This window comes from Amblyraja radiata, chromosome 2 (genome assembly GCF_010909765.2).
Source record: "Amblyraja radiata isolate CabotCenter1 chromosome 2, sAmbRad1.1.pri, whole genome shotgun sequence".
NCBI lineage: Eukaryota > Metazoa > Chordata > Chondrichthyes > Rajiformes > Rajidae > Amblyraja > Amblyraja radiata.
Window position 1 is genome coordinate 63,460,990 of NC_045957.1, and position 13,650 is coordinate 63,474,639.

Here is a 13,650-nt window from a genome sequence, read left to right on the forward strand (position 1 = left end):
GTCTGAAATTAGCTACAATTAATTAACTAACTAATTATATGCTTTAATTTCAGGTCATCCAAGTAAGATTATTTTATATTTGTTTCAGAATGCTTCAATCTATGATAACTGAAAATTTCATTCAGTTCCCTTAATTTTTAAGAAAGTTATGGGCTTTTGACTGTTCACGATCACAGCTTTTTTGTTATGTCCATAGAAAATCAATAGGGAACAAGATGCTCATTTCCCAGTATGAAAATGGCCATAACTTTTTAAATACTTGAGATATGAAAGTGAATTAGGTGTCAAATTAAACTTATTTTTATGCTTTATTTGATGAGATAAATTGCAGACTTGATTTTTAAAATCTCAAAATTTTGTAACATTGCTACAATCAGTATAAAATTCAATGCACATAGACCAAATTTAACATGTTTGTGCCTGGATATTCCACAGGAATACTCCTAAAATAATCAATGCAAGATTTCCATTGGAGTAAGGTCGGGGATAAAAATATCATGCACCTTCATGACAATCAAGGAGAAAAGTAACTAAAGTGAATTTCGACCATGAACGAACATTGCCCAGTAGTGTGATTTTACCACACCAAATCTAAGCAATCAAGTAGGAAAGTTTTTTCTAAGTATGTTCACTAATCAGGAATGCCTTTGAGTAGGCCAGTGTCGAATGCCCATTTGTAATTGTTCCAGAGGAAATGTCAATGGAGTCCTTATGATAAATGTGCTGGCAAAGTGTTCGACAGATGGTGCAATGGGCTAAGTGTTCGGCTGGCAACCGGAAGGTAGCTGGTTCGAATCCCGCTTGGAGTGCATACTGTCGTTGTGTCCTTGGGCAAGACACTTCACCCACCTTTGCCTGTGTGTGTCCTTGGGCAAGACACTTCACCCACCTTTGCCTGTGTGTGTGGATGTAATTATGTGAAGCACTTTGGGGTCAATGCAAGTTGACTAAAAATGTGCTATATAAATAAAGAAATTTAATTTAATTTAATTTAAGTTAGGATATGCACATTTATAAGCACACTGGAAAAAGAAGAAACAGTAATATATCCAAGATATTCTGTGACTGGGAGGGATACATGTAAATTGTGCTTTTTGGTGTGAAGGAATTTATATTTGTATCATTCAATATATTAAAGACGTAGACTGAGAAATATTTAAAATACAAGGAAGTTAAGAGATAATGGAGAGAAAGCAGGATAGTGATGGCTAGACCAAATTTGGATAAGCCTTTATCTTACTGAAGGACAGCGCAGTTCCAAAAGCTGACTGGCCTACTCCAGCACTATGTCATTCTTATTCAAGAATCCAGCATTTGCAGTTTCTTGTGTCTGCTGTGGCCTACTCTTGTCCTGATTTTTTTATTCTGCTCATGTGAGTAATAGCACAGATGGACTGGATTTGACTTTATTGCCGTTCGGAAAAAAAGGCTAAATGTTGAAACTATTTCAGAAATGCAAAACAGAAAAAATAAAAGGAAAGGTTTACATAGATCAGAAACATAAATGGGATTTAGAATGCAGAGAAATTAAAGATGTATCAAAGGTAAACCAGTAATCATTTGAGAATTTAATTTTCTTACAGACTGCTCAAACTAACAGCCTGGAGAATCAGTCCATGACATACAGAGATTTCTTAACTAATCAGGGAACGTCTATTTTGAATCGTGTTGTGTAATAACACAGGGTTAATCAATGATTAATTAACTAGTTGCTCTTTAATAAAGGACTTTCTGTGAAATCCAGGTCATTCTGACAGATCTGGGGGGGTCGAACCTACAGATATGTGTTAGCAACCGTAACCCGAGATTCCACATGGATTGAAGATACCCAAGGAAAATTGAAATTATTAAACATGGGTAGCCATGGATGACTTGGAATGTGCAAGTATTATTTTGTTATTCACAATTTAGTTCCAATTTATGTGATAAAACAGATTTGCCTTTGCTTAAAGTTTTATTTCAATCAAAAGCTGAAAGTGTTCAATTTTTCCAATGGTAGTAACTGAGAAAACATCCCCAGATAAATAATGATGTACAAATGATAAACAGTTACTTTACACGCAGCATCTTTAATCATAGTGATGTGCATGGCTCATAGGAGGAAAGACCCTCTATTTGGAACACCACTTTCTTCTTCATAGATTCTGCATTATTACTACAGAACATAACAATATATTGAGTATAAAATTTCCACAACACAATGCAGCAAAGCCACATGTCATTTCTCGATAATAAGTTATTTACATGTTGATAATGCTAAATAAAAACTTTCATCTATTCATTCATCACTGGTGTTCTGCACCACTGAATAAATGCTCATGTAACATTGCTACTTAATGAAATACCAAAATGTATACAGTTCACTGATAATGCTAATACAACTTATTGTTTTGAAATTACCATCTCATAATAATGTAAAACCAAGATTATGTCTTAAAATTCCTAAAGCTATGGATAAAATAATATTTAAGTTAATGGTTATAATCAAAACCATTTAATTTGTGATTCCATTAACCAATTCATTATTTCTCATTAAGACATAAAGGAAAAACTCTGCTCTATCAACATATGAACATCAATACCAGTGGGTGACGTTGCCGCATAGTTACTCACAAAACTCACGTACAACTAAATCAGTTCTGTGAGAGAAAGAAGAATTAGAGGAACTCTTCAATGCGTATTTAAATGTCAAAAGTCGTTTGCAGCATTCAGTTTTGATCTAGTCTTATATCACCAAACTGTCCAAATCTTGCTGTATATCATGGAACGGTATTAATAGTGCATTTTTCAACAGGCACAATTGCAATTTGCCATCATCGCAGTATAGAAAAATAAATATCTCACCTCAAATAATCTCTGATCGGCATCATCAAATGTTTTCCGGTCCAACCTGTTAAGTATCTGAGCAACACCTGCAGCAAAAAAGTTTAAATATTCAACTTCTTTTCTTTCTAGCATTTAAAGAACTTTAACTATGTGAGTTCATTACAATAGTATATTGCATTGATTCTTATTATAGCCAACCTGTTCCCCGACTTAAAATTAAAGAAAGGCACAGAGGGCAGTGGAGGCCAAATCACTGGATGGATTTAACAGAGAGTTAGATAGAGTTCTAGGGGCTAGTGGAATCAAGGGATATGGGGAGAATGCAGGCATGGGTTATTGATTGGGGACGATCAGCCATGATCACAATGAATGGTAGTGCTGGCTCGAAGGGCCGAATGGCCTCCTCCTGCATCTATTTTCTATGTTTCTATGTTTCTGAACAGTCTAAATATTCTGATACCAAATATGAAACACAATCAACCAATTATATAGACTTGATTAGACAATACAGAGATCAATTAATAAAATATTAATTTCTGCAGATGACCCAATGACACAATACCAAGTCAAAAGTAAAATGCTGCAGATGCTGGAAATCTGCAATTAAAACAGAAAATACTGGAGAAAAAATAACGTCAGGCAGTATCTGCAGATTTAATGTTTCAAATCAGTGACTTTGTATTGGAACCAGTCCCAATGAAAGATCATCAACCTCAATCATGAACCGATCCTTCCTCCACAGACCTGCTCACTTTTTTCAGCATTTTCTTAACTGATTAAACAATACAAGCCTTTATCTTCTTGAATATCAACTTTATAATTTATTTCAGAGTTCTCAGGCTGTGACTCATTATGATTCTCCGTGTCTCATACATTATTGTTCAAGATCTGGTTCTGATCATTGTGGGAAAAAATCAATCATATGAAAACTCTGGATACAATTTTTCTTTGAACTTGCTATTTGATTCAGAGGCTTATATTTTCAAATAATAGAATTTGCCTGGCTCAAGAGGTGCAGCTGGTAGAACTGCTTCATTACATCTCTAGCAACTCAGATCCAACCCTGACCACTGGTGCTGACCATGTGGAGTTTGTACATTTTCCTTGTAACCAGATGGATTGTCTTCTGGTACTCCAATTTACTCCCACATTCAGCTCTGTTTCTGTGCCATATCTCTCGGCCTCTATGACACTAATCTATCTTATACTATCGTCTTGTTTGTCTGTCTGTCTGTGAGATCAAGGAACTATGCCAAAGTACACAATAGTGCAAATATTTTTGCAGAATTTTACTCAACTTTCTCCCATTAGTTTTACGTTTCAATAAACATTTGATGTTATATTTCACATGTTAATGATATTTAAAGTTTAAAAAAAGGCAACTTTGAAAATAGTAACTGCTTGTGAGAGTGAGACTTTACTAGCAGCTCCCAGTGATGATGTTACAATAGCATCTTACAGTCGTCCAATCACAATGGGATCTCATTTACACAAGCTGCCGTGAAGATTCTGAAAACCGAAAATGACATCACAATGTGATCTCTGCTGACAATACACAAGCTATGAGAGTTGATGGAGTGGGGGATGTGAGGAGAAAAAATGTTATTTAAACATTGTCTTTAGTGGGGGAGTGCGAAAGGGAAGAGGTGAGGGAGGGAATGACTGAGGGTAGGGAAAAGGAGAGGGAGAGGTGACAGAGAGAAAATGGGATCAGCAGCTTCAAGGGGAGTAAGGAGAGAGTGAGATTCTTGCCCCCCCTCCCCCACGTGGGAAGGATTGATTGGCTCAAGGGAGCGCCGGCGCCGACACCGACGCAAAAGTCGAGTCCATTCATTGGCTCCGGAAAATGCCGACTGCCCCCCCCCCCACATGGGAAGGATTGATTGCGTTGGAGGAACAGGTTGCATTGGGAGAACGGGTTCCATTGGGGGAACGGGTGAGTGGTGAAATATTGCATTGGGGAAACGGATCCCAACGGGTCAGGGGGATAGGGAGAGGAGAGGGGTTATGGAGGGTGGGACGGAGTGACTGAAGATGGAGGAAAGGAGAGGGAGGGAGAGGTGAAGGAGGGAGTGAAGGAGGGGAGGAGGTGAGGGGAGAGAAGAGGGGGGTGAAGAGGAGGGGGAGGGAGTGTTGGGGGATGAGGGGAAATGAGCCGCGCCTGCGCAGTTGGGGCTTATGTGTGAGTGAAGGAATATTGCGTTGGGCGAACGGGTTACATTGGGGGAACGGGTGATGGGGTGATTGGTTTTGTGGGGCGACTGTCTCTGGGGTGAGCGCCGATGCCAAATTCTGGTACCAGCCCTCCCATGTGACGCCGTGTCCCCCCCGCCACGTTGGGGGACGGGGCCCAACGGGTCCCACTTGGTCTAGTAATAATTTAAAGTTTAATCCTGACATTGGTGTTTAATCAATTAAGTTGTCACCCTTCCCCGATGAACTACAGATCCAACTGACACCATTTTTACATTCATTATTTGAAACACAAGGTACCCCACTGCACAGAATTCAGGGGCAGATAGATGCAATGCATCCATTTCAGTGGAAACTGTGATGAGAAATGTGATTAATTGCAATAGTAAGGAAAATGCTGCTTTTCCTTAAAGGTGGTCTAAGTTGCTGTGATAACTTCCAGCCAACCCATGCCAGCTGTAGTTGCACTTGTGTTGCTTCTGGGGACTCTTATTGATTTCAAATGGGGCAGTGTGAACATCTACAGGTTTCCCAGGTCTCAAGCCACAAAAGGTGCATCAGTTTAATCCTGGTACGAGCTAAGCAAAACCCACTCAAATAAGTTCCAACGCGACTCCAAGTTAAAACACATAGTTTCTTTTATTAGTATTTCTTCATTACATTTAATAGTTTTTAGTGTGTGAGCGCTTTTATATTTTAAATGCAAGTTATATTTCAACTATATTTCATATGTAATGTCCTCAGTGTTACTGAATGCTTGAGAACATCGAGGGTGCTTAGCAAGGTCCTGGCCCTGAACGCAGATAGCTTTGACGGTCTGTGATCAGGGAAGTACGGAGGGCCTGTCAGCCAGAATGTAGTCCAGGGCTGCCAGTCTTAGGGCTGCCACTAAGCTATGCCTGGACACATCAAAGAGAAAAACTGTGCCAGAGGAATGAAGAGCTGGAGCAATGGAAGATTTGCCCCATTTACCACAACTCGTGAAATGTAAGTTGTCTGTATATATTGAACCAGAAAAGTACCAAAGTATAATGGACTTTGCATTGGTTGCACTACATACTTCATCTTACACTATTATGGTTTGGTTATCAGTATAACTGATAGTTTATATTATTATTATTTATTATATATGTATATTTGTTGTGTTGTTATATTAACGTGCCCATAAAGTTGCAGCAAGTAAGAAATTCATTGTCTCATTCCTGGTGCATATGGCAATTAAACACTCTTAACTCATATTTATGATAATAATTTCAAGCCTAGTTTCCAACTTATTCATAGATGCCAGTACAAATTTCAGCACTCACCATTAACTGACCTATGCTAGATTTGGGCACAGAAAAATTTCTTTCGCCCAAAAAATGAAGAGCTAATTATTCCTGAAAACTATCTGGAAAGAATATGCTTAGGAAAATCAGGAAGAAAATGACAAAGTGCAGGTGAATTTTACATTTTTGCATTGTGTGCTTTCTGAGGAAAACATGCAAATCAGATCAAACCATGTGCCGATTTACCCAGTTTCATGGCTGTACACGAGGAGGAAATTGGCATGAAGGCCACTTTGTGTGCATAAAAATGTTGTTAAATTTATATTGATGTCTCTACTCACCAATGATTTGATGATTACTATTCCAGATGGGAACGCACAACACTGAGCGAATGTGAAAACCAGACATCTGGTCTGCCTGAAAAGTAAACACACAGTGAAAATACAAGCATTATTAACATTTTATATTTTTTCAGAACATGAGAAACTGATTTTTAAAACAAAATTCATCTTTCAGTTATACTGCATGGCTAGTTTAAATGGGGTTTTGTTTCTGATGAAGTAACAATATCTGCAATTACTATTAACTTTTCTTTATCCGCAGTGTAATGAGTAGATAATAATAATTTTAAAGCATCATAAATTGTTCTCTCTCTCTCTCTCTCTCCCTCTCTCTCTCTTTTTTTTTCTCTTTTTTTTTTCAATTCCAAGACTTTATTCGGCACAACAAATGATACAACAGATCAAGTCATAAACAAAAAAGAAATTACATTATATCAAGTGTCATTATAATACAACATTACAATCATTGTTCACAATACTCTCAACCCCACGCGGTGACCAGCGCCCACGGAAAACCTCCAAAGCCCCCGTGAACACCGCATGTTCCCTCTCCAGGGACACACGTGCACGGACGTAGGCCCGAAAGAGGGGCAGGCAGCCGACTCTAGCCTGACCATCAACCGCCTGCTGCCTGGACCCGCGTATGGCCATCTTGGCCAGGCCCAGGAGTAAACCGACAGGTAAGTCCCACCCCCCCACTTGGCTCTCCCCACACCCTGCCTTGTGTCCAAACACAAGAATCGTAGGACTAAAATGCAACCAGAACTTTAGGAACAACCCCTTCAGATATTGGTACGTGGGCAGTAGCCTCTCACACTCCATATAAATGTGGAACACGGTCTCTTCCTCGCCACAGAAAATACAGGCAGCGGACGAGCCCGTAAACCGACTCAAAAGTTTGTTACATGCCACCGCTCTGTGCAGCACTCTCCACCCCAGGTCCCCAATGTAAAGGGGGACAACTCCCTTGAAGAAGGACCCCCACTGGGGACCTTCCCCGCCTTCAGGTGGTAACACCGTCCGCCATGGTGTGTCGGGACGGGAAACGTAGGCAAGGAGGTGCAGAATGTGCAGGAACATTCTATACAGTGAGCGTCTCTTCGCGTCGCGAAACGGCACGCTAATCATCTCAGAAAGGCGGCTCAGGTTGTGTGGAGCCGGTGCCCGAGATATATCCCGGAACCGAGGCCCGATGAGCAGATCTGACGGAGCGGGTAAGAGCTCATTCAAAACCACTCTAGGCGCACGCCTTTCCTCGACACCCGCCATGACTGGGTGAGGACCGGCCACTCCCGCAGCAGCAACATCCCCCTCCCCTCGTGGAGCAACACGCTGGCTGAAAACAACCAGATTCCTTACTCTTAACACATCCCGGTAGAAAACAGGCAAGCCCCTTAGGGCGGGTCGACTGATGCCCGCCACCGGGAGCCGCGAGACCCCCCTTAGACAACGACCCCGTCGGAAAAAATACATGGCCAAAGCGTGCCATCTGGGAGGGTTCTCTATATACATATACCTCCTCAGAGTCCTAAGGCGAAGAGCCGCCACCTGGGTACGCACGCATACCAAGGACTGGCCGCCCTCCTCTAACGGGAGACTCAGGACCGCTGCGGAAACCCAGTGCTTCCTATTTCCCCAAAAGAAGTCCACCAGTTTCTTCTGTAAAGCATTTACAAAAATGGAAGGCGGGACAAGAGTAGCCAGCCGGTACCATAACATGGAGGCCACCAGCTGGTTTATGACCAACACCCTCCCCTGAAAAGAAAGAACTCTAAGCAGGCCTGACCAGCGCCCCAGCCTGGCAACCACTTTCGTTTGCCGGCCAAGCATCCTCAGTGGGACTCAAGTACACTCCCAGATAAAGGAGGTGCGTGGTGCTCCATGCAAACATTGCCATCTCCTCTGGCAGGGAGTCCACCTGCCACTGACCCACTAAAAGTCCAGAGCACTTGCTCCAATTAATCCTGGCAGAAGATGCAGCCGAGAAAATCTTCTGCAAATCACGCATCCTCCGCAGGTCACCAGGATCGGTGAACATAAGGAGTACATCATCGGCATAGGCCAAAAGAACCACCTCCACCCTCGGGCCAGGTAGGGCCAGGCCTGTCAACCTCCTCCGAAGAAGACACAGGAACGGCTCCACACAGACCGAGTACAACTGACCTGACATGGGGCACCCCTGACGGACCCCCCTCCCAAAATGAAAGGGAGCCAACAACGCACCATTAACCTTCACAAGGCACTCCACTGCAGCATACAAAAGGCGGACCCGGGCCACAAAATGCGGTCCAAATCCAAACGCTTGCAACGTCCCGAAAAGGTATTCATGCTCTACCCTATCAAAAGCCTTCTCCTGATCAAGAGACAGAAAAGCAGCTGACTGACCAGTACCCTGTGCGAGATGAATCAGGTCCCTAACCAGGTGGATGTTATCCTGGATGGACCGGCCAGGGACTGTGTAGGACTGGTCATGGTGAATCAATTGAGACAGCACGGAGCCCAGGCGATTTGCCATCGCCCGTGCAAAAACTTTATACTCTGTGCATAGGAGAGAGACCGGGCGCCAGTTTTTCAACAAGCGGAGTTCCCCCTTCTTGGGCAGCAGGACAACAACTGCTCTACGCCACGAGAGGGGCATCTCCCCGGTCGCCAGGCTCTCCCCCAGAACCAACATGTAATCACCCCCCAGGATACCCCAGAAGGCTCTTACAAACTCTACCGTCAGCCCATCCAGCCCGGGGGACTTACCCCTCCTGAGCTGATGCAATGCACCAGTCAACTCCTCCAAAGATAAAGGGCCATCAAGAAGATCGGCCACCTCCCTATCTACAATCGGTAGACCCTCCCACAGGTCCTGCTGAGCTTCCCCGCTGAATCCACCTGCGGAGAACAGGGATCCATAAAAGGACCTGACCAAGGCACTAATCCTCTCTGGATCCGTGACAGAGGAGCCATCATCTGCGAGCAGCTCTACGAGCTGCTTGCGGGCTCCCCGCCCCTTCTCCAGAGAGAAAAAGAAAGGCGAAGCTCGATCCAGATCGTGCAGCATCTGGACCCACGCCCTCACGTAAGCGCCTCGGGACCGATCAAGTTGCAGGTTCCTCAAGGCTTCCTTCTTCTCCTGAAACACACCCCATTCGCAAGAGTCACCTCCAACCTGACCCAGGCGAGACTCTGCGTCCATCAGCTCCCTCTCAAGCCTCTCGACCGCTGAGTCCCGCCGCCCGGTCGACCCCCACGTGTATTCCTTACAAAAAAGACGGATGTGAGCTTTCCCCACATCCCACCACTGCCTTAGGGAAGAGAAGCACCTCTGCCTCTCTCTCCACCTCACCCAAAACCGACTGAATGACTCCCGGAAACACCGATCCTCCAACAGCCGGTTATTAAAGTGCCACTACGCAGACCCAGCCCGAGCGTGCGCTGGATTAAAATCCACACGCACCAGACAGTGGTCCGAGCATGGCACCAGCTGCATTGAGGCCGCTGAGGCACGGGAAACAAACGCTCGGGAGATATTTATTCGATCAATGCGGGAACCACCGCCCTCAGACCTCCGCGAAAAAGCAGTGGAATCTGGGTTGAGGTCCAGCCACGCATCAACCAACTCAAAAGAATCAATCAACCCTCTCAGCTTCTTCGCTACAGCAGGGGCACACTGAGTACCAGAACGATCTCGCACCTCAGGTGTGCAGTTAAAGTCCCCCCCAAGGAAGACACACTCTCCCCTATCAATGGTGCTCAACAGAGCACTCACCTCCTGAAGTAGGCCGGCCTGCATCGTGCCGGAGCTGGGGGCATACACGTTAATGAAATGCAACGGCATGCCGTCCAGGCTCACGGCCAGATGGAGCAAACGTCCTGGCACAACTTCTTGCACTTTTATAACATTGGGCTGGAAATTCTGAGCCAACAGAAAGGCCACCCCACTCGAATTTGAGCTAAGATGACTCATATAGACCTCACCTTCCCATTCCAATCTCCAGGTGGGTTCATCACTGACAACAGTATGCGTCTCCTGCAGAAAACACACTGCAAATTTCCCCTCCCTAAGGACCGATAAAAGCTGGAATCTGCGAAAACTCGCTCTACTCCCGTTTAAGTTTAATGTAGCTACTTGGAATGCACTGGCACACTAAATTGAAACCCTCACACTTCTCCTCGTGGGCTCTGTAGCCCTCTCTCTTAGGAACTCCAAAAAGTCCCTAAGCTGGCACTGCTCAGAGTCAGGATGATCACTATCCTTGGTGGCAAGGATAGCCTCGAGAGTTTTAACTAAAGCTGGCAGATCAGCCCACCGTCTCTTAGCAGCATCAATCTTTGTCCTGCTGGTACGGCTTGTTTTTAGAAACTCCCGCACCTCACAGATAACAATTGCATGAGACTCGACCTTGGATCCTGGGCTATCGGCCAAGTTACTCGCACCTGACACAACACGCTCAGCATCACCAAGGTCATTTTCAGAAGTCGAAAGACCAGAGCTCTCTGGAATTTCGCTAACCCCTCCACACAAACTGGCCCCATCACTCTCCCCCTCCTCCGACATGACACCACCCCCAGGATCAATGCCGGGGAAGGATCCCGAAGCCCCTATCCGCATCACGCAGCCCACTGACTGGCTGGGCTCCTGCGCTCTGCCCTCACCCTCTACATCTGGGCCTGGGGAAGAAAAAACAAGAGGCACCCCCAGGGTCTGTGGTAAACTGGAACCCCCAGAATCTGAAAGAGGATCGCTGCCTAAAATAGCTCCGACCTCCACAGCACCTAAAGCACCCCCTCCACTGGCAACAACCAGAGGCTCTCCACTTGCTTTTTTACTCTCCCCTGCCAACTCAGCCGGCAGTACAGTACACACCCCAGCACCTCCATTGGCTCTAATATGGAGCACAGATTGGTACACCATTCCCCCCGACCCCCCACCTTCATGCTGACTCTGCTCATCCCCCGTCTCAGGGTCCACACTACCAGGGGAGCTTACCCCACCCTCTAGCGTGCCAACACCCTCAGTAGGCCTCTGAAACGAGGGGACCTCCGCTGACCCAGAGGACACACCCCCAGGGGAGCTAAGCTCAACACGTGATGAGATAACTCCCTCGGAGGGCCCCTGAGACGAAACGACATCCCCCCGCCCAGAGGACACAGCTCCAGAGGGGTCTACCCTATCACCTGATCTTGTGGTACCCTCGGGAGATCCCTGAAGTGGAGGCTCAACCTCCAACCCAGAAGACGTCAGTTCCTGACCTCCAACCACATCGGTGGTGGAAGGTCTGGAAAAATACACCCCCCTAACTTTGGACCCACGTCCTTGCTCTTCCTCGCCAGGCCCAGTCATCCTTTTTGTCCCACTAGCATGCGGCGGTGTGGTGACCTCCATAAGGAAAGGGTCTTCCTCCTCCACACTACCCCCGTCAGAGCCACCTCAGCTCCTTGCTGGGCCATGGCAGTTGCACTCTGGACCTCACTGGAGCTGACAGGCTCCCCTTGGGTGATCTCCACAATCGGCAGTTGCACACCCGCCTGCTTTTGACTCGCTTGGGTGATCTTTTTCTGCTTTTTCTTCTTCTTCTTCTGCTGCTCCAATTTCTCTCCACCCTCCCTCTGTACCTCACCTTCAGCCACCCCCACAGGTTCAGGATGTAGGGGGCGGGGGCCCTCGCTGCCCCGGGTCCCCAAGGCGGAACTTGCAGACCCAGAAGGGATATCTCCGCCGCCCCGGATCACCGAGGCAGAGCCGGCAGCCCCAGCCAGATCAGCGATTCCACCCCGCCCCTCCGAGGCATGACGAGCAACCCCTGATGAGCCAGCAGTGCATTCCTGGGCCGCTGCGCTAGAAGTTCTAGCAGTGACCCCGTGATTAGGACATTCCCTACGGAGATGTCCATAACCACCGCATGCATGACACCGTGCCTTTCCCCAACTCCAACGCACGGTTCTAGGGAGACCCCTACACTCCACCTCGAAGCTCCCCTCATCGTCTTCCCCCACCCCCACCTTCACAAACACCCTCCTCTTGAAACTGAGAATCCCTTTTTCCTCCGGGTCCCCCCCAGGGTGCATGAGCCTAAAGCACTTAGACCGCACCTCCCCAATCTAAGACAGGTACGGAATGAGTGTCGCATCCGGAATACATATAGGGCAACTCCGCAGGAGAACCGGTCTCACCCTGGACACCCATGGGTCCACCTGTATATGGACCCCCCCCCCCACTGAAATCCCCCTCTCCAACACAGTGGCCACATCCTCCCGGGTCTTCAATATCATCTCAACCTTTCCCCTCTCGAGCTCGGAAGAGACAATAGCCCCCCTCCCAAGAAGGGCATTCATAGCCTTCGTAATTACTCCCCTGGACATCTGGGGCCCAGTTTGAACCGAGATACCAAAACTGTCCCAGTCCAAGTCAACATGAGGCTCATATTCAGATGGCCTCGCTTCCGCTGCTGATGTCACTGCTGTGTAGCTCATCTCCTTCGGCCGCGCCCCCGCCATCGCCATCCGGACAGAGGCACAAACCAGCTCCCGGCACCCCAGCAGCTCAGCAAATTAATTCCCAGGGACAGTCACAGTCCAAAGCAATCCTCAAAAAACAAAGTCCTCCAGCTGAAGAAGGAAAATTCCCAAGCTCATCCACATCAGAAAGCAGCTCACCCTGTCTTGCTGAACGCAAAAGCACCTTCTTCACATTAAGCCAGGCAGCCGCACTGTGCAAAATGACTTTAGGGCAGAGAAACAGTGCCAAAACATGACAAAGGAACCGAAAAACTTGAAACCCTCAATATCCAGGCACTCTTGGCAGTCCTCCAATGACAGCCGCTCCCTGCTCCCTCGACAATGTAGAGAAGTTTCAGGGATTTTCACACTTATGGAGGAATTTTTAAAGCAATGGGAAGTTTCAAGAGTGCAACAATAAGTTAAACTATGAAGCCCCTCTGCCTCTGTTCCTTTCCCATCGACAGAATCCTTGAAAGTCTGCTTAAAACTTCTCAGCCACTGGAGCTGAGAAAGAAAGAAAGAATTATCTCTCT

At 46.3% G+C, this 13,650-nt stretch overlaps 1 protein-coding gene across 1 annotated transcript in view; it reads right to left on the reverse strand.

The window, feature by feature from the left end:
* The window catches only part of LOC116990306 (dual 3',5'-cyclic-AMP and -GMP phosphodiesterase 11A-like), a 266,877-nt gene that overhangs the window by 130,538 nt on the left and 122,689 nt on the right, over positions 1-13,650 (reverse strand). The window contains exons 7-8 of the mRNA XM_033047817.1: positions 6,629-6,704; positions 2,845-2,912 (exon numbers count right to left, since the gene is read on the reverse strand). Of these exons, the coding sequence (XP_032903708.1) occupies positions 2,845-2,912; positions 6,629-6,704 (144 nt within the window). The remainder of the gene's footprint in view (positions 1-2,844; positions 2,913-6,628; positions 6,705-13,650) is intronic.